Below are 21,080 nucleotides of genomic sequence, written 5' to 3' on the forward strand. Positions count from 1 at the left end.
TACATATATGTAACAATTCACTTACCTTAATTATAGCTTCTTTTGAGTTCTTTGTCTTCAAATCTCAGACAATAATCTCAACTTGATGTCTTCTCTGACGCAATGGTTCAGAAATACTTCTCAAAATAGCTTCTGCTTGCTTTTACGCAGTTTTTATACCTCATAAGCAAACTGACGCCTTCTCTGATTGGTTGAAATAAAACCGACGCGTTTTCTGATTGGTTGAAATATTCTTAACATTAGTTCGTCCAAAAACCTAATAGTTATCATCCAAATGCATTAACAAATACACCCTGAAAATACTTTGAAATATTATACACACCTTAGAACTGTAATATCCTAATATAGAAATACAGAACCAAAAATAGCATTGTGGAAATCTGAAAACCGAAAACTATAAAATAACTTTTAGTTAAAAATACTTTTTTCTTTAGTTTTTAGATAAAAATAAAAAGTAAAACTTTAAAAATTAGTGAATGTGAAATACAAAACGTAATAAATAGAAAATTTAATACAAAAATTTAAAAAATCTCTTTGTAAATCCAAATCGCAATAAAAAATGTTGCCTGAATAGTTAAAATTGTGTTATTAGAATAAAAAATTACATAAACTTGTGAAATAATACATTAAAAATTGAAAAAAATGTCTTTGTGAGTAAAATATAAGAAACAAAATGTTGCCTAAATAGATGAAATTGTGTTATTTGAGTAAAAATAAGCCTAAACTTGTAAAATAAAAGGGTAGAACTTGACAAAATATACTTTTGCATCCAAAATATAATTGAAAACTTTCTTGAATAGACTAAGCCGTCTTACTTTGGTAAAATAAACTTAAAAATGAAAGAGTTAAAGTTGACAAAACACACGTCGTGTGTACAAAATCTAATTCACAACACATTTAAATTGTGTTATTTGAGTAAACTTGGAGAATAATCCTGTAAACTTGGAAATCTCTCTCTCTCTCTCTCTCTCTCTCTCTGTGTGTGTGTGTGTGGGGTGTGTGTGTGTGTGTGTGTGTGTGTGTCCAAAATGTAATAAAAGACACGATCAAATCGTGCTATTTGAGTAAATATTAGGCTAAACTTGAGAAATAAACAAATAAAAGTTGAGAACACACACTTTGTGTGCCGAAAATGTAACTAAAAGTCTTTCCTGAATAGTGTAAATAGTGTTATTTAGGTTAAAAATAGGTATAAACTTGTAAAATAATAAGTTAAAAAATTGTAAAAATATCTTTCTGAGTCCAAAATTTAATAAAAAATGTTGCCTGAATAGTATAAATAATGTTATTTGAGTAATAATAAGCCTAATAAACAGATAGAAGTTGAGAACACACACTTAGTGTGTCGAAAATGTAACTAAAAGTCTTTCCTGAACAGATTGAATTGTGTTATTTGAGTAATAATAAGCCTAAACTTGTGAAATAAACAGATAGAAGTTGAGAACACACACTTTGTGTGTCGAAAATATAACTAAAAGTCTTTCCTTAATAGTATAAATAGTGTTATTTAGGTTAAAAATAGGTATAAATTGTAAATAATAAGTTAAAAGTTGTAAAAAAATGTCTTTGTGAGTCCAAAATTTAATAAAAAGTGTTGCCTGAATAGTACAAATAGTGTTATTTTGGTAAAAATTAACATAAAGTTGTAAAATAATAAGTTAAAAATTGAAAAATGTTTTTTGTGAGTGCAAAATTTAATAAAAAATGTTGCTTGAATAGTACAAATAGTGTTATTTTGGTAAAAAATTAATATAAAGTTGTAAAATAATAAGTTAAAAGTTGAAAAATGTCTTTGTGAGTGCAAAATTTAATAAAAAATGTTGCCTGAATAGTACAAATAGTGTTATTTTGGTAAAAAAATTAACATAAACTTGTGAAATAAACAGATAGAAGTTGAGAACACACACTTTGTTTGTCGAAAATGCGACTAAAAGTCTTTCCTGAACAGATTGAATTGTATTATTTTGGTAATAATAAGCCTAAACTTGTGAAATAAACAGATATAAGTTGAGATCACACACTCTGTGTGTCGAAAATGTAACTAAAAGTCTTTCCTGAACAGATTGAATTGTATTATTTTGGTAATAATAAGCCTAAACTTGTGAAATAAACAGATAGAAGTTGAGAACACACACTTTGTGTGTCGAAAATATAACTAAAAGTCTTTCCTTAATAGTATAAATAGTGTTATTTAGGTTAAAAATAGGTATAAATTGTAAATAATAAGTTAAAAAGTTGTAAAAAAATGTCTTTGTGAGTCCAAAATTTAATAAAAAGTGTTGCCTGAATAGTACAAATAGAGTTATTTTGGTAAAAATTAACATAAAGTTGTAAAATAATAAGTTAAAAATTGAAAAATGTTTTTTGTGAGTTCAAAATTTAATAAAAAATGTTGCTTGAATAGTACAAATAGTGTTATTTTGGTAAAAAATTAATATAAAGTTGTAAAATAATAAGTTAAAAGTTGAAAAATGTCTTTGTGAGTGCAAAATTTAATAAAAAATGTTGCCTGAATAGTACAAATAGTGTTATTTTGGTAAAAAAAATTAACATAAACTTGTGAAATAAACAGATAGAAGTTGAGAACACACACTTTGTGTGTCGAAAATGCGACTAAAAGTCTTTCCTGAACAGATTGAATTGTATTATTTTGGTAATAATAAGCCTAAACTTGTGAAATAAACAGATATAAGTTGAGATCACACACTCTGTGTGTCGAAAATGTAACTAAAAGTCTTTCCTGAACAGATTGAATTGTATTATTTTGGTAATAATAAGCCTAAACTTGTGAAATAAACAGATATAAGTTGAGATCACACACTCTGTGTGTCGAAAATGTAATTAAAGTCTTTCCTGAACAGATTGAATTGTATTATTTTGGTAATAATAAGCCTAAACTTGTGAAATAAAGAGATATAAGTTGAAAATGTAACTAAAAGTCTTTCCTGAACAGATTGAATTGTATTATTTTGGTAATAATAAGCCTAAACTTGTGAAATAAACAGATATAAGTTGAGATCACACACTCTGTGTGTCGAAAATGTAACTAAAAGTCTTTCCTGAACAGATTGAATTGTATTATTTTGGTAATAATAAGCCTAAACTTGTGAAATAAACAGATATAAGTTGAGATCACACACTCTGTGTGTCGAAAATGTAACTAAAAGTCTTTTCTGAACAGATAGAATTGTGTTATTTGAGTAAAAAATAGGCATAAACTTGTAAATAATAAATTAAAAGTTGAAAAAATCTCTTTGTAAATACAAAATTTAATAAAAGATGTTGCCTGAATAGTACAAATAGTGTTATTTTGGTAAAAATTAACATAAAGTTGTAAAATAATAAGTTAAAAGTTGAAAAAATGTCTTTGTGAGTCCAAAATTTAATAAAAAATGTTGCCTGATTAGTACAAATAGTGTTATTTTGGTAAAAAATTGATATAAAGTTGTAAAATAATAAGTTAAACGTAGAAAAAAAAATGTCTTTGTGAGTCCAAAATTTAATAAAAAATGTTGCTTGAATAGTACAAATAGTGTTATTTTGGTAAAAAATTAACTTAAATTGTAAAATAATAAGTTAAAATTTGAAAAAATGTCTTTGAGTCCAAAATTTAATAAAAGTGTTGCCTGAATAGTACAAATAGTGTTATTTTGGTAAAAAATTAACATAAAATTGTAAAATAATAAGTTAAAAAGTTGTAAAAATATCTTTGCGAGTCCAAAATTTAATAAAAAGTGTTGCCTGAATAGTACAAATAGTGTTATTTTGGTAAAAATTAACATAAAGTTGTAAAATAATAAGTTAAAAATTGAAAAATGTTTTTTGTGAGTGCAAAATTTAATAAAAAATGTTGCTTGAATAGTACAAATAGTGTTATTTTGGTAAAAAATTAATATAAAGTTGTAAAATAATAAGTTAAAAGTTGAAAAATGTCTTTGTGAGTGCAAAATTTAATAAAAAATGTTGCCTGAATAGTACAAATAGTGTTATTTTGGTAAAAAAATTAACATAAACTTGTGAAATAAACAGATAGAAGTTGAGAACACACACTTTGTTTGTCGAAAATGCGACTAAAAGTCTTTCCTGAACAGATTGAATTGTATTATTTTGGTAATAATAAGCCTAAACTTGTGAAATAAACAGATATAAGTTGAGATCACACACTCTGTGTGTCGAAAATGTAACTAAAAGTCTTTCCTGAACAGATTGAATTGTATTATTTTGGTAATAATAAGCCTAAACTTGTGAAATAAACAGATAGAAGTTGAGAACACACACTTTGTGTGTCGAAAATATAACTAAAAGTCTTTCCTTAATAGTATAAATAGTGTTATTTAGGTTAAAAATAGGTATAAATTGTAAATAATAAGTTAAAAAGTTGTAAAAAAATGTCTTTGTGAGTCCAAAATTTAATAAAAAGTGTTGCCTGAATAGTACAAATAGTGTTATTTTGGTAAAAATTAACATAAAGTTGTAAAATAATAAGTTAAAAATTGAAAAATGTTTTTTGTGAGTGCAAAATTTAATAAAAAATGTTGCTTGAATAGTACAAATAGTGTTATTTTGGTAAAAAATTAATATAAAGTTGTAAAATAATAAGTTAAAAGTTGAAAAATGTCTTTGTGAGTGCAAAATTTAATAAAAAATGTTGCCTGAATAGTACAAATAGTGTTATTTTGGTAAAAAAAAATAACATAAACTTGTGAAATAAACAGATAGAAGTTGAGAACACACACTTTGTGTGTCGAAAATGCGACTAAAAGTCTTTCCTGAACAGATTGAATTGTATTATTTTGGTAATAATAAGCCTAAACTTGTGAAATAAACAGATATAAGTTGAGATCACACACTCTGTGTGTCGAAAATGTAACTAAAAGTCTTTCCTGAACAGATTGAATTGTATTATTTTGGTAATAATAAGCCTAAACTTGTGAAATAAACAGATATAAGTTGAGATCACACACTCTGTGTGTCGAAAATGTAACTAAAAGTCTTTCCTGAACAGATTGAATTGTATTATTTTGGTAATAATAAGCCTAAACTTGTGAAATAAAGAGATAAAAGTTGAGATCACACACTCTGTGTGTCGAAAATGTAACTAAAAGTCTTTCCTGAACAGATTGAATTGTATTTTTTTGGTAATAATAAGCCTAAACTTGTGAAATAAACAGATATAAGTTGAGATCACACACTCTGTGTGTCGAAAATGTAACTAAAAGTCTTTCCTGAACAGATAGAATTGTGTTATTTGAGTAAAAAATAGGCATAAACTTGTAAATAATAAATTAAAAGTTGAAAAAATCTCTTTGTAAATACAAAATTTAATAAAAGATGTTGCCTGAATAGTACAAATAGTGTTATTTTGGTAAAAATTAACATAAAGTTGTAAAATAATAAGTTAAAAGTTGAAAAAATGTCTTTGTGAGTCCAAAATTTAATAAAAAATGTTGCCTGATTAGTACAAATAGTGTTATTTTGGTAAAAAATTAATATAAAGTTGTAAAATAATAAGTTAAACGTAGAAAAAAAAATGTCTTTGTGAGTCCAAAATTTAATAAAAAATGTTGCTTGAATAGTACGAATAGTGTTATTTTGGTAAAAAATTAACTTAAAGTTGTAAAATAATAAGTTAAAAGTTGAAAAAATGTCTTTGAGTCCAAAATTTAATAAAAGTGTTGCCTGAATAGTACAAATAGTGTTATTTTGGTAAAAAATTAACATAAAATTGTAAAATAATAAGTTAAAAAGTTGTAAAAATATCTTTGCGAGTCCAAAATTTAATAAAAAATGTTGCCTGAATAGTACAAATAGTGTTATTTTTGTAAAAATAAGGATAAGCTGTGAAAATGTTTGACATAAAGTCAAAGTTTGGTAAAAAATAAACTCAAAATTAAGTTAAATAGCACACAGTAACATACATTTACTACCTAAATCAATAATCAAAGGGTCCTAGGTTCGTTACCCCGTGATAAAAGCAAATGGTGAAAACTGTAGGCCCCGTCCCTAATAGCTCTCCCTTCTTCATAGTACAGATAAAAAAACCCTGCGCTAAAGCGTCCTGTGCCTTGAAGGCAAACCTGAGCGGAATATTAATTGGCGGCGGAAACCGGTTCTACAAGCGACGCATAGCTTCAGAGATTTGACCCTTGCTGCGCATTTCCAGACATCCTTTGTTGTCTGGTTGAATCCCTCCCCTGCCCTACGGTATTGCATAGCTTTCCCCTGTTCTTGCGTACTGGTTAACCTTGAAAAAACCGGTTCTGAAAATCTACCGACGCGTTCTCTGATTGGTCAATCAGATTCCTCCTTTGTTCTGACGTTCTGACGTCATTTGACCTTGAACGCACACTCCCCAAATTCCTTTCTCGTCTACCTGCGCTGAATATTAATTCATTCTCTCTGTCTACCTTCACCGCACTTCCCCAAATTCCTTTCTCGTCTACCTTCTCCGCCGAGTCGAGATTCAGAGACCGTATTCTGTCTAGCATCTCGTACCATTGTGTTTCATACAATAATAACATACATTATTACATAGTACTAATTAATAATATTACATATCTCGGCTTCGAGTACCGGGACCGTCCCCAATCGTAATTGGTCCTGTACCTACACCCATTACCACCGTTCATAGCGGTTCATAAACCATAGAAAACTTATTTTCAATATTATAAACATTAATATTAACATTTTATACATTACATACTTTGCAGTAATGAATATAAAACCATATGCATAGCATTTAGTACCTCTAATTACCTTTTATATACATATTTTTCATAAAATAAATAATTATATATTCATAAAAAGTTATAAACATGCAAATACATAAATGTAAAGTAGTCTAAGTACTTGCTAATGAATTCTAAGTACGTGCAAATTAGTTCTAAGTACATACAAATGAATTGCGAATATTAAATAGCGACAGCCACTATCGTATTCAACTTCTACTCTTGTATCGATCAATATGTAGAAATTACGGTGGGTGGGGGATTCCAATGCACATTACCCACGTGGGGAATCCTTTATGAGAATTTTCTTAACTCGGAGAGAGATCCCCACGCCCTCAACTTTGAGCACTGCTGTCCCCTCTGAGAAAAATCCTTGTGAACATCCTTTGTACTACATGTTATCAAGTCTACGTAATGTAGTAGTCGTGTACTACTGGAGTATATTTGGCACACGTGAAAAAATTGAAAACGATACAAACACCGTTACATTTGATTAATTTATGAGTTTCCGGGTTTAGAATGAGCACGAATGCCTGGAAAACTTTAAACGTCTGGAAACATATGGAGTGGAACTGCGCAAATTGCAGCTTTTATTTGCTTTCGTCGACTACGGACGTCAAGTCTTTCCTCGTTCTCAAATTATGTCCTGTGGCATGCTTTGTCTCCGGTAAAATATTGCCCGTCGTTACGGTTTGAATACCGAAACAGCTTTAATCATGAATTTGCTCCTTTGTGGAATGTCCTTCCGTTGTCATTTGCCAACGAGGACAATCTTGATAGAAGCAAGGAAGATGAAAAATTGTAAAATTGCTGGTCGTTGTTTTAGGCAATAACTAAATGGATTTCAGAGGTCAAATGAATATCTAGGGTGTTTGGGAAAAGGGACATAAGTCACAAACTGCAATTTTATGTTGCTTTCTTTAAAGTCTCGCTGAAGCAATTAAACAAAATATCATAAGTATATTTTGAACATACGTAAAGATTCTAAACAGTGATGATCCAACATATATGTTATATCTGTAATTTCTGCTTTTAATATAATTACATAATTACACAAATACCATAACTCGAAATGTTGCCAGAACTTGACTTATCTTTTGTCTTGAGGTCCTGAAGAATAATTTTACTAAATGTGACATATCACAATGTTAAGTTAATTCGATTCTCAGTTCATTCGTTTCTCAATATCTATATTTGGCATATCACATATAAATATATGTAATTGCATAACTGGCATAAATAACTGTTGTAAAATTGCATTTTTTGACTTCAGTGTTTTCCCCCCAACAGCGTTGATATTTGAACTTAGCCATGAAAATTAGTCCTGGTCAGAAGTAAATTTTATAGTGTATGATATAACCCTTATCCTCCGTTACAGTGATGATAATTTTATTAACTTCGGCATGGCCACGGATAGAAAAGATAATATAGATTGCAGACCTCCGTGGCGAAGTGATTAGCATGGTGCGCTACGACGCCGGAGCTCCGGGTTCGAATCCCTGGACTGTGTCTTCATCAATTTCATCATATCATCGCTCATCGTCATCTTCGCGATTAGCCAAAAGTGGCAGAAAAGCGAAGTTATATAAACCAAAGCAATCAATCAAGTGAGCAGTGTGGGGTATACAGAATGGAATTCTCTTGAAACAAACTTAGCATAGCTTGGCTAAATACATTCTCTCCATGGGGGTCAAAGTAGATTTTCAATATTCTTCCAATTTCTTAACTCCATTTTTGGTCCTTTTATATACATACAAATATTCTGTTACTTTATTCCTCTGATTATCTTGTGTTTAGATCTTAAGATCTCCATTCTCAAGAAAGGAAGGAAGGTTCAAAGAAGAATTGGAACATCGAGAAAATAAATGAATATATGTAAAGTTGGAAATCATGCTAGCGGTCTTTTTCGGTTGATGCGATTCTCTTGATAAACCAGAATCGTGTCCTTCATTATGTTTGGAAACTGAAGATATTTGTTTCACGTGACTTCCATCATTTCATATTTTATGCTCGCTCCAGATTGCACTTGAATCACAACATGCTGTGCTTTGATGTATATTCAAGAGCCCAGAATAACGCATCACGGATTCTGAGTCGTTTGTGAATCCCTATTACCACAAGAATGCCTAAGTCTGATCCAGAAAAGACGCGTGTTTCCCTTTGATGGGCTTCGGTTATCAAGCAGACGTCGAAGTGCGACAAGCGTAGGCAGTTCTTTTTATGAATACCCAGGTTAAACAGCGCTATACACGGAGATTTGCAATTATGAAGAATTATTCAATGCCAGCTTACAAAGTTTCCAGCCGTAAGGGGGATTTATAATAAGTAAAATATTGAAGCACTAAGGTCCTTCAATTCATTTGAATTGTTGATTGTAAACAATTGACATTCTGGGCCCATTCTTAATGAATTATCATGAGTTTAAGCGAAAGTACTATCTAGGAGGATAGTGAAGAGGAAGTAGAAAGTGTCGAAATACTTTCGCTCTCTAATGGTAGGTATTCAAAATTCTTCTTGAACCTCCGCGATGGCGCAGTGGTAGCGTCGTCGCCTTGTCATCAAGGGGTCCCGGATTCGATAGCCGGTGGATGCTCATAGTGGTTCGGATACCACTTTAAACTGTAGGTTCAGACCCGATTAGCCTTACTGTGCATAAAGTGGACTTAAAACACCAACTCAATCAATCAATCTAAATTCTTGTTGGGAGTATTTCAGCGAGTCGATACTAATGCAATCCTATAAATTCTATAAACTTGAAGTTAGCTCACACTATTTGGGCTTTGTTCAAGAAGTACAGAAGAATAACTGATATCTTTACGGCAGAAACTAGCACTAAACTAGCTCTAACGATGGGCAAAGTTTGATAAGGTTCCTGTAATCTGGGAGAGCAAGCGAACGAAAACAAGTCCGTACGCAAATACGCGGCCTTGCTCCACAGATTACCGAGAGAGTATGTAGTCGCCTCGTTTTTAACCTTGCTCTAAACGTATAGCAGCGCTTAACCGTGGTTTACATTGGTCGAGTAGACGGGAGAGTAGCTGGTGCGAGTAGAGTAAAGCGAGCTACTCTCCCCTTGTAATCAACTGGGGAGAGCACTGGAGCCAGTACTCGCTCCAGTAGTCAGGACAGTCGAGTGGCTGTCCACGGAGGACAGCGACTGGACCGAGTTGCTTCCTTCCCCATTGTTTTTTTCACTCACGCGTAAACTCGAGAGACCACTCAATCAATGTAAACACTTTCTAAGGAGAGTTTAGCGTCTGTGTTGTGGTGTAGAGTGTTGTGAGCTTGCTTTTTTTTTTAATCAACCATGAATATATAGTACGTGCTCCAAGTCCGACAACATAAAGTTTGTAGAATTATACGTGAATATGAGTGTCCATGGAATTTGTGTCGATTTTACGGGAAAGGAAAGAAGACTACGGGCGTATGAGGCCATAAGTGCAGGATATGTGACTTTTGATGTATTTTCCGTAGGAGAGGTAAAATTGAAAGTAAAGAATTTACGTTTTACATATAACCAAGATCGATTGAAAATAGAAAATCAACGACGTCATTCTGTCAAAAGATCACTAAACAGCTGCACCCACTATCCCACTTTACTGGAGTCGAGTAGAAAGTGTGTAAACAGCTACTCGCAACAGGAGGGTCGAGTCGAGCAGACAGGTTAGTAACTCGTCCCAGTAACTCTCCCGCTCACTCGACCAATGCAAACCAGCCTTTATGAAAATGTTTACGGCAGAAACCAGTACTAAAGTAGCAGTAACGATTGATATAATTTGGTGAATATTCTGGACAAGTGACGGGATAATTTCACGGACCCTCGAACTAGTACTGGAAATGAACGGAGACAGATTTTACAACATATTTGCACTTACATTTGGACATAACTGAACTTTGTGTTAAATGAGTGCCGCGTTTGCTCACGCCAGAGGGTCCTTCTCCTATGGTGTAGGGGTAACGCCGTCGCCTTGTAATCAAGAGGTCCAAGGTACGGCACCCGCTGGAGGCACATAGTGGTTCGGATTAATCTGTAGGTCCTGTCCCAATTAGCCTTCCTGTGCACAAAGTGGACTTAAAAACTAAACAAAAAAGCTCACATTAGACCAAAAATTTGAAACAGTTATGACCTTTGCCACTTGTTCATGTCCACTTGTTTAGCCATTTCTTAATTCACGCACATTGGATTTGAAGATGGATTACATGAGTTTGAAAACCTCTGTGTTTTATAGTATTCCATCATAAAATTGTCGCATTGGCACTGTTCGAAACTTAAGCGCATTAAGGTCTAACCAAGTAAGCCACAGTATTTACTTGTTTAAATGTTTAATTTGTATGATTTTAGTTTGTTAATTCTGAGGTTATTGTTGTTGCAATACCTACATTATTATTTGTGAGTAACTTTAACAGAAGAATATCCTTGGCGTATGTATAATTCAATCTTCAGAAACAGGTAGGTATATTGGAAGTAACCTGGTACGGCCTTCCTATATTTTCATAATCTTATTTTCTTAAAATAATAATGATTAAATAATTTAAATGTAGAAGTTACATAAGAGTTCAAATTTTAAATTCCTTATAAATTATAATTTTTTAATGTTTTAGTTTTCAAAGAGTTACAGTTTTCTTTGAAAGACGGTGTACGTCTGCTTCGTTGTTTCATCCATGTAAGCAAATAATATTGACTAAACGTGTTTATACATTAAAATGTCGCGCCATAACGTCCTTGACACACTAAAGGAAGCAGCTACTTTATGAAAAGTTGATGCACTGTAAACACGCAATATGCGCTACTCAGTGTATAAAGCGGAAAAAAATGTGTACATCTGAAGACTCGTATTCAATATTCAGAATACAAGGAAGTAGTTTTAATCAATGAACAAGTTTAGAGTTACTTTTATTGTGCGCAATTCCAGCGTTCCTCAGATAATTTTAGTTATTGAGAGAAACATTTACATTGTTTCCGATATAATGCCTACATACTATTTAATTTAAGCACAGATAGTAAATGTACAAAGGTTTATTTGGGAAAGTGTTGAATCAAACTTGATCAACAATTGTTTCTTTAATTTGTTGGTAGTTATTCACTTGATCTGAATTTGCGTTCGTTTATTACTCGCTTGTATCAGATATCTCCACAACTACCATAACTCGAAATGTTGCCAGAACTTGACTTATCTTTTGTCTTGAGGTCCTGAAGAATAACTTTACTAAATGTGACATATCACAATGTTAAGTTAATTCGATTCTCAGTTCATTCGTTTCTCAATATCTATATTTGGCATATCACAGATAAATACATGTAATTGCATAACTGGGAGATTTTCTTTTGAAAACTTCAAAAATATTTTTATAACGAAAGGGGAGATGCGATTGAATTGATACAGGCAAAAATAGCACAGCTTTATTTCTCAAGCTGCATGTGTATTCAGAATGTAAATTCCAAATTTTAATATATTTATTCTGTAGATTTTTCTATTAGCCTTTAGATCTCATTGGGGGAACATTTTCACAAAAGTTCGCGAGAATTTCCCCTCTTGCTCCTTCCCCCTTTCAAAAATCTCACATTCTCTGAAATTCGCTTATAACTTCCGAATGAATAGGTGATTCGTAGCAATTTTTTTAAGATGAATTTCCAATAGTTCGGTTCAGATAGCACAACAGTATACAGGCGCGTCTTTACATAGTACGTAATACGCTAGTTACTTCCGAAATAAAAAAAAACGTAAATTTTTATAACATGTTTTGAATTCCAGGCTCAACAGTAATGTTTATTGAATGATGCAACTGAAATTATAGACTATTTGAAAACTTGAAGTAGTTTTGCAAACTTGCAAGTACAGACATAACACAAATATGCAGAGAAACACAGCTCGAGTGCTACTTTCTGTTTATGTGGTCAGATCCCAGCAGTGCTATTTGTGATATTCCCTCCCACCCAGCTACAATCAATTTTTTTTTGCGAGAGTTCGTACAGAGACGATAAAATTTGTAATTTAATTTTTGACGTATCAACAACGTGTATAGTTGAAATTTGCACACTGCTGTCTTCCTGACAAAGACTAGCGAATTATTTGTTACGTTCGATTCTCGATATAGGAATGACTTGGAAATATAAGTTAGATACAAGTGTTTAGCCAGGCTTATCAATGGTCTGTGGTAGGGTGGTGAAGTGATTAGCTTAGCGCTCTACAAAGCTATTTTCTATTTCATTCTAATTGTTCTTTTATTTTGTTATCGTTCATACTCACTGGCCTGATCAACCAGAGAGAGGTAGAAAATAGATATAAACTAACCGAAACATGACCAGGTTTCATTATAAATCATAATTATTATTATATCTATCACATACTTCTATGAAATTTCTTGAACACCATTTTTCTTTACATAAGAAGCTGGAGTGTACTTAACTTCATACAATATATTCTGATATCGACATCGATACACAATTTTATAAATGAAAGATTGGACATACATGTAGTACATTAGTACCAAAGTAGTTGCGATAAGTTTCCAGTGCAGTATTTCGACTATAGCATATTTTCAGTAATCTTCGATTGATAAGGAACAGGATTTTCGCATGTAGGTATATCTGAACTCCTCCAGTTTTAGAATTCAAATACAATGGTCTAAAAATACAATACTTTCAGTAGGAAAATATTTTCTCTGCTGTAAATTTTTCTGCAAATATAGCTTTGCCTTAACTTTTGAATGGAGCCTGTGTAGGAAATATTTGATATTGATTTAATTTGTGTTATTCAACGTAGCTTTTCTGCCACTTTTGGATAATCGCAGTGATGTGGTTGAGTGGTGATAATGAAGGGACACTCATGGCAAGACCGGGACTTCAACCCGAGAACTTCAGTGGCGAGTCGAAAATCCACCGCTCGGTCACCGGCCGGCCCGAACACATTCAGTCGAGCCGCCCATCGTGGCGGAGTGGTTAGCACAGCGTGCTAAGACGCCAGGGAGTGCCAAGTTCGAAATCCTGTCTGGGCGTGGGCGTTCCTTGGGAGTATCCCTTCATTGATTTCATCCTATCAATACTCATCCTCATCTTCGCGATTAGCCAAAATTGTTTGTTCAAAAATTAATTTGAACAAAAGATATAAAGCAGTATTTTTCAACCCCCGAGCCGAGGTTGGAATCAATTATATAGCGGGTTCTCCTGAAATATGTCGTTTTAGTTTGAGCATCAATGTGCATAAACAAACATTCTGTAGTGAAAATATTATAATTAATTGGGAAACTTTGGTGTTTAAATTCCCAATGAAAATCCGTCATAATATTAATATTATGATGTTACCCTGAGGAAACTACAAGATTTTATTAGATCCACTGATTGACAACTAATTTGAAACTAATTTTATATTTTTCAACAAGCCTAGTCATAATGGAACTAGTACTCTTTATGAATATGCCATATTTTATTTATTAATATTTTATTTAAAGGGTATATATTAATTAATGTAAAAAGTTGAAAGAAATTAGAATTGGAGTTTACGAGTGATATGATCGGGGCATCATTAAAAAGAAGAAGGAATTTACGGGACCGTTTCACGAACGTTGAGAACCGCTAACATAAGACGTCGTATAGTTTCGAACTTCAAAAGGGAAAGGAGAAATTGTATTTGCAGATATTTATTATTTTAAGCACTTTCCCAGAGGGGTGTGACCGCATTCTGGGCGAACCGGGCAGCCTTTGTTTTAGTAACCATAGCGTGAACGTATAAAAGCCTTGGAGTCCTCTTATTTAAGACGTTTTCTACAACCGGTGGAGGCACATTGCCACAGTGGTTCGGATCTCACTTTAAACTGTAGGTACAGTCCCGATTAGCCTATATTACATAAAGTGGCTTTAATGAAAAATCCAATTCAATTCAAATCTTTTAGTGTTTATCTTTGTTGTCTAAAACGGAGATCCGCATTAATAAGTTCAGTCTAAATACACCAAGTTTTCCTTCGTACCAAAAAATGTAAATGAGATACGTTTAAAAATATAACATTCTCCATTTTGGTGTCATGGTGACCTGTTGTCTTGGACGTGCGGCAAAGAATTATGAAGGAACATATGATTATCACTTGACCTGAGAACCGTCTTGTCGACCCTCCCACAAAAAGAAGAAAGTTTATGTTGGCTTATCACATTTGTTTGCTTATTGTTTATTTAGGGCTTTGAACCGATACTCATGACTAGGGCGCGGAAGTTGAGGAAAAATCATTTTTTTCCTTAGTGTCCGAAGACGAGGCCCAACATAATATATGTTCATTTTGGGTCATTGTAGGCCAGAAAAAGGTGGGTTTTATTTGTCCTTCTTTGGCTTTTTCGGCGTTTTTGGCTTATTCGTCCTTTCTTAGCATTTTCTTTAGGTCTTAACGGCTTTTTTCTTGCAACTTCATCTTCTTTCGACTACGTTTTTACTGCCCATTCTGAATTCGAATCATCATCAGTTCATCCCGTCTTAAACATCCTTTCTGTAGTAAAGAAATCAAAAAAAGAGAGAAATAAATATTTGGACCGATCCATGAAACGAGAGAAAAACCTTTTTGGACGACTGAAGCAGGTACGGTACAAGATCATTTAACCGTAACTTGTCTGGAAGGTCGCGCTGTAAGTGGCAACTTTCTCTTGTTTTGAAGCTTTCAGCACGGTGTATACGACCAGACAGCACACGCCTGCAAATATCTCAAGGTGCCGCGCAGAGGGAGGGGGGTGGGGAGGTTAAAACTGAAGTTATTAATTAATTTGGATCACATTTATACGTCATTTTTTACGTTTTTAGGTACTTTTTTATATTTATAGGTCTTTTTTTTTGGCAATTTATAGGTCTTCAACTTCCAAGCCCTACTCGTAACGATACCGATACTCACATATACCGATGCTTGAAAATTGTTATAATTAAAAGTTGTTCAAGATATTGATTAATTATAGTGAAGTTTTCGTTCCCTAAATTTCGATGTTATTTTTGACTGCAATTATTTTTCGCGATTTAGGGCAAAATTCTATTAATTTAAAATTAATTTAAAATCGGTGTTACTTTTACATTCGTTTTTGCTGTTACTTCTATGCTTAAGAGTTTCACATTGTTATAGTTCTTGAAAATTGAGAAAAAGTTTAGTTTTAATAACAGAAAATAAATTTATGACATACCTTTGTAATGAACCAAATTTCTTCCATTTGGAAAACTATTTCAACTCATCAGCCACTAAATATGAAATGTTTATTGAATGATATCACCCAAACATTTGAACACAGTCATATACATTACATTTCCCTGACAATGCCAAAAAATTCCTCTGCGACCTCAAAATACGGTTTTGTGTACACACACACATACACGCCTCGTTAACCCCTCCCCTGCAAAACAGCAGGTGCTTCTCCCATAAAATGTTCCCGTTCCTACGAAACTTCCCTTCTGGGAAGATCCCCCAGCGAATTCCATTTCAGGACGAGGTACAAGACTGTCAGTCATGTCTGCGCCAAACTGCAATAAATGAAAAGTGACAATCTATTCTGAATGGAACTTTCACCAGTTAAACTAGCAATGACAGATCTAATAGCTCTCTACGTAATTACTTTTGAACAGAATGAATGATATTCCCAGTTTATATTGCATATTTCGCGGCATTTTACTCGTTAAAGTGGAAAATTCGTTATTATTCTGAAAAATTGCATAATTCCCGTTATTTCGCAAATCTGAAGCACCGAAAACTTGCCTCCTTACCTTACCCAAATACATTTTAAACACTTTATTTTGTTTTCCTCTACTTTACGATGTTATCGTTAAAACGTAAACTTCACGTCCCTAATTATAGTGTATAAGTATTGTTATAAGCATTAATTTATCATGAGTTTTGCTTGGAAACGTTCAAGAACTACGTCAGAATATTAAAATACTTCTTATGTAATCCCAATACCGGGTGTCCCAGAAGTATTTCCCTGATTACAAACTTTATTCATATCCGCTATATGCAATGTAGAGACGTGAAAGTGGTGCCAAAATGTTGGGAAAATAACCAAGTTTATTTGTTGCAGGTTTCAGTAATGTTGCTGTAGTGTAGCAGTGTCAGTGCCACGGAATCCGGAAATAATACTCTTGACATCGGGTAGCATCTTTCCATACAATGTTTCTTGGACTTGACAGGATTTGGGAACGAAGATAAATTCAATTTTTTAAATACCAACTTATTGATGGCAGATATTCTAGACGAAAGAATTCTGTACATTTGAAAGTTCCTCTGCACTGTTATTGGTGACCGGCTCTCGTGATAACAGAGGACATGCTGAGCTTTTTCCTGATTTGTGAACATTTCCGGTTTTCTGGTCACTGACACTGCTACACTACAGCCACGTTACTCAAACCTGCAACAAAAAAACTTTGGTTAGTTTTCCAACATTTTGGCACCACTTCCACATCTCTACCTTGCATATAGCGAATATGAATAAAGTTTGTAATCAGGGACACCCTGTGTACCACAAAGAAGAGTTTTCCCACACAATATTGTGAAAAATAAATGGAAACTTCGAATTTTGCATAATTTTCAGGATAATTTGACTCCACGAAAGTGTGGTACGGCTTATTTATGGACCTCTCAAAAGATCCCAAACACCGGGAGAGTATCGGTAAATAAAATCCAACCTATAGTTTCCGAAGCTCATACATTGGTATCGGCTGAGTCCTGTTATTTTCCAATGCGGCTCATATGTGCTTTCGTAAAGCATCCATCTCTTCCACTTCCCTGAAACTGTTTTTGCAGGCTAACGAGGCTCTGGCGTCTGGAGCTGAAGCCTGAATAATCCTGTGTAGGATTTGTGTTTGTGAAGTGGCGATTAGCCAAAAGTGGCAGAAAGAGACCTGGAGTGATCTAATTCAATCAATCAATCGATCTTACCAGAAAAACATATGAACTTAAAAAATAAAATAAAAAATAGAATATTCTGGATATCCGCATAATTAGGATACTTGAATTATTAGGACTATCTGTTGGTGGGATTATCTGTTGCATGCGAAACGGATAATTTGAAATCCCGATATATCTGGATTTTGTGGCCTTTCTTAGTACAAATGTCTTCAGTTATTCGTAGAATTTAGAAGAAAATAAAAATATATCATAATCTTTGCAACTTATCAAGAACATATTATTTATTATAATTTTAAATTGAAATGTCTTTCGTCTTTCCATATGTTCGTCTTTTCCTTTCCACATATAGAGCCACACCGGTCTAGTCGATGTCGACCTTCGTGGCGGAATGGTTAGCAGGTGTTGATACGACGCCATTGGTCACCGGGTTCGAATCCTGGATAAGACATGGATGTTATGTGTTTGTCTGTCTTTTATAAAAATGAAGGAGTAAAAGTGTATAATATAGGAAAGGCGATAGGGCGTCTGACTGCCACACGGGAGTCCCAGGTGCGATCCTCGTTGCGGGTGGAAATTTTTCCAGCAATATCCCCGGTCCTGCGGCTCACCCAATCTCTAATAAGTTGATTCCTGGGGAAAACCCTTGGGGTGAATGCGGCCAGATCGTGGTGCTGATCACATCACCTATCTCCACATCCATAAATATACCTTCATGGCAGGGTTTGGGGTCTGCTTTTAAGTTTACTTTATGGACAGATAGACTAATCGGGACTTAACTACAGCTTAAAATGAGATCGGAGCTACTACGTAACTCCAGCAGGTTACAAAGGTCCAGTCCCGATTAGCTTCTTTGCCCATAAGTGTGAGCAGTTTTACCTTTCTATTTATACTCGTCATAAAAACCCAATGCAATTGTGATTGATTGATTGATTGGTTTGCTTTGTTTCAGTTCGCCTTTTGTGCCACTTTGGCTAATTTGCGAAGATGGGGATGATTGATGATATGAGGAAATTGGTGAAGGGAAACTCACAAACATCCATGAACAGGCAGGGATTGAAACGTGAGACCCCTGGCTTCGTAGCGCGATGGGCTAACCACTCCGCCACGGGGGCCGCCGGCCAATGCAATTGTGGCTTTTATTGAAAATTATGTATACAATGTAACATTGATCGGTTGAACTTACGAAGGGAGAAAATAATTGCCTAAAGTAACATTTTTTTTAAACAACAACAGTTCAAGTGAAGCCTCCATTAATAAGAATGGATTTGAACAAACCTCCTCGTCTCAGTACTTCAGTTATAATTTCCTTTACAATTTATGGCGCAAATCCTGTGAATATGTCAGAAAAAATTGTGATCCAAGTATTTTCTAGTGCTGACCCGATACCCAAGGTGATGTTTCGGTTTCGGGAAGTATTGGTTTGGTTTTGCGTACTGATACCCGCCGATACTTTTCCGGAGTGCCATGAGTCACTTAGCGGAGTCTTAATTATCCTGGAAGTTATACAAAATTCGAAGTTTCCATTTAATTGATTCATTGATTTAAAATTTTTGGGTACGTCTGCAAGTATGGCCATTTATCACCCTTCATTGTATGCGAGAAGATCCCTTTAACTAAAAACCTTTAACCTCAAAATTAATTTACAATTTTGAGGTTAAAGGTTTTTAGTTAAAGGGATCTTCTCGCATACAATGAAGGGTGAAAAATGGACATGCATTGGACAAACACAACACATTAGAAAAAGTAAGGATAGTTTAAAAATTACCTCAGAAACGGGAAGAGGCCTGCTCTTCTTTAAAAGCTAAAAACATTGGCTTATAATGTAATAGATGAGCTCCGAATACACAGACTTTACGATCGAAGGACAGTCCGCGACCTGCTGCTGCTCTGGAAAATATTTAATGGGAAACTTCGCTCTTTTCTTTGCATCTCACACAAGACGCAACCTAATCATCAAACTTTTTTGTGAATAGAGCGCGAACAAACATTGTCAAAAAATCCCCTATCTGGAGAATGAATGTTCTCTGCAATACCTTAGAAAACCGTAACAAAAATATTGATTTATTCTGTATGTTTTATATGCAATTTAAAAACGCTGTAATGAAAACACTAAAATATCGCTCACTGAAGCATGTATGATAACCTGTATCTCTGTTCCATTATGTGACATGGACTGTAACTGGGCGTCAGCCTGTTGGGTTCGTTAATGTAAATAAATAAATAAATGGTTCTGAAGCACTGTCATCGTCTCCTAACGTAGATTACAAATCATTTGGAAGGTTAAAACCCTGCCTGAGGTAATTAAAATCAGGATATTCAAGAAGAATGTGCCGAGACCTAAAACAAGGTTGCAAGAATGGCACATACGATAAGTAGGTTTCCATTTATTTTGCACACATATTGTGTGGAAAAACTGTATTTTGTGATAACAACATGGATTTTCAAATTTGGAGTGGAATACCTTTGTTACAATTTTCAATCATGGGTATCGGTATCGGCGGGAATCAGTAAGAGTATCGGTATGGGTATCGGTTCGAAGTGGTATCAGCTCATCAGGTGCCCGATGGCGCAGTGGTAGCGTCGTTGTCTTGTATCCCGGGTTCGATACCCGGTGGAGGCACATAGTGGTTCGGATCCCACTTTAAACTGTACACGTCCAGTCCCAATTAGCCTTACTGTTCATAAAGTGGACTTCAAACACCAAATCAATTAATCAATGGTATCAGCTCAGCCCTCTTATTTTCTCTTTCTATGTTTCTTATATCCATTGCTTTCCATAATGTCTGCATTAATCACGATGATGATGAATTGTCAACAGCAACTGGTTTGGTGGAAAGTCCTGTGGGGACGTGTGCAAGGAAGCTTGAACATCACTCCGTGCGAAGAGAGTGGGTGTGAGAGATTGTCAGTTACTAACCTAGTGTGTCAGCGTCTTCTTCTGAATGTTCTCCCGGCTGCTTGAGGCAAATGAGAAGCAACATCTTAAGCAATTTCTGGTTTAGAGCCATTTTTCACGTTGCTATGTACTTATCACAACGAGTGTCCACTCTTTTCCCACCACGAGTCAAAAGAAAGCGTGAGGAAGAGACATCTCCCTGCTGTCGGCGCAGAGATCACCAACTACAGTGTCCAGAAGGTCTCAATCCCGCGTGGGTCGAAGTGACAGGTTACGTGTTCGCTTCCCTTCGACTTCGACGTGTACGTATCTGGCGCCTTGTGCTTATTCTACATGCCCTGCTGTCGTGCGTCACCGCTCAGGTCGCAGCCAATGGAGCGCCATGCAAAGAAACGCAATGCGGTACGATTGGTCGATAGGAAATTTGTGGCGGAGCAAAAGTTTCACAGAAGCGATAAATTTGCCCTCGACTCTTTTTTTTCTTCTTCTAACTTCGTATGATCAACCTTAAGGTCGTGCGATTGCGTAATATTATGCGTTCGGCCCGCGTGCAAGGGAAGCCAGGTTGTAGCTGGTGTCTGCGTTGTGATCGAGTT

At 34.4% G+C, this 21,080-nt stretch overlaps 1 protein-coding gene across 1 annotated transcript in view; it reads right to left on the reverse strand.

Annotated features, from left to right (window-relative positions):
• Nucleotides 1-20,805, reverse strand: part of Ir76b (Ionotropic receptor 76b) — a 198,921-nt gene extending 178,116 nt beyond the window's left edge. Inside the window, exon 1 of the mRNA XM_083129665.1 lies at nt 20,506-20,805. Coding sequence (XP_082985791.1) covers nt 20,506-20,596 — 91 coding nt within the window. The 5' untranslated portion in view covers nt 20,597-20,805. The remainder of the gene's footprint in view (nt 1-20,505) is intronic.
• Between the last annotated feature and the right edge of the window lie 275 nt (nt 20,806-21,080).

This window comes from Lepisma saccharinum, chromosome 10 (assembly GCF_977018435.1).
Source record: "Lepisma saccharinum chromosome 10, izLepSacc3.1, whole genome shotgun sequence".
In the NCBI taxonomy this organism is placed as follows: Eukaryota; Metazoa; Arthropoda; class Insecta; order Zygentoma; family Lepismatidae; genus Lepisma; species Lepisma saccharinum.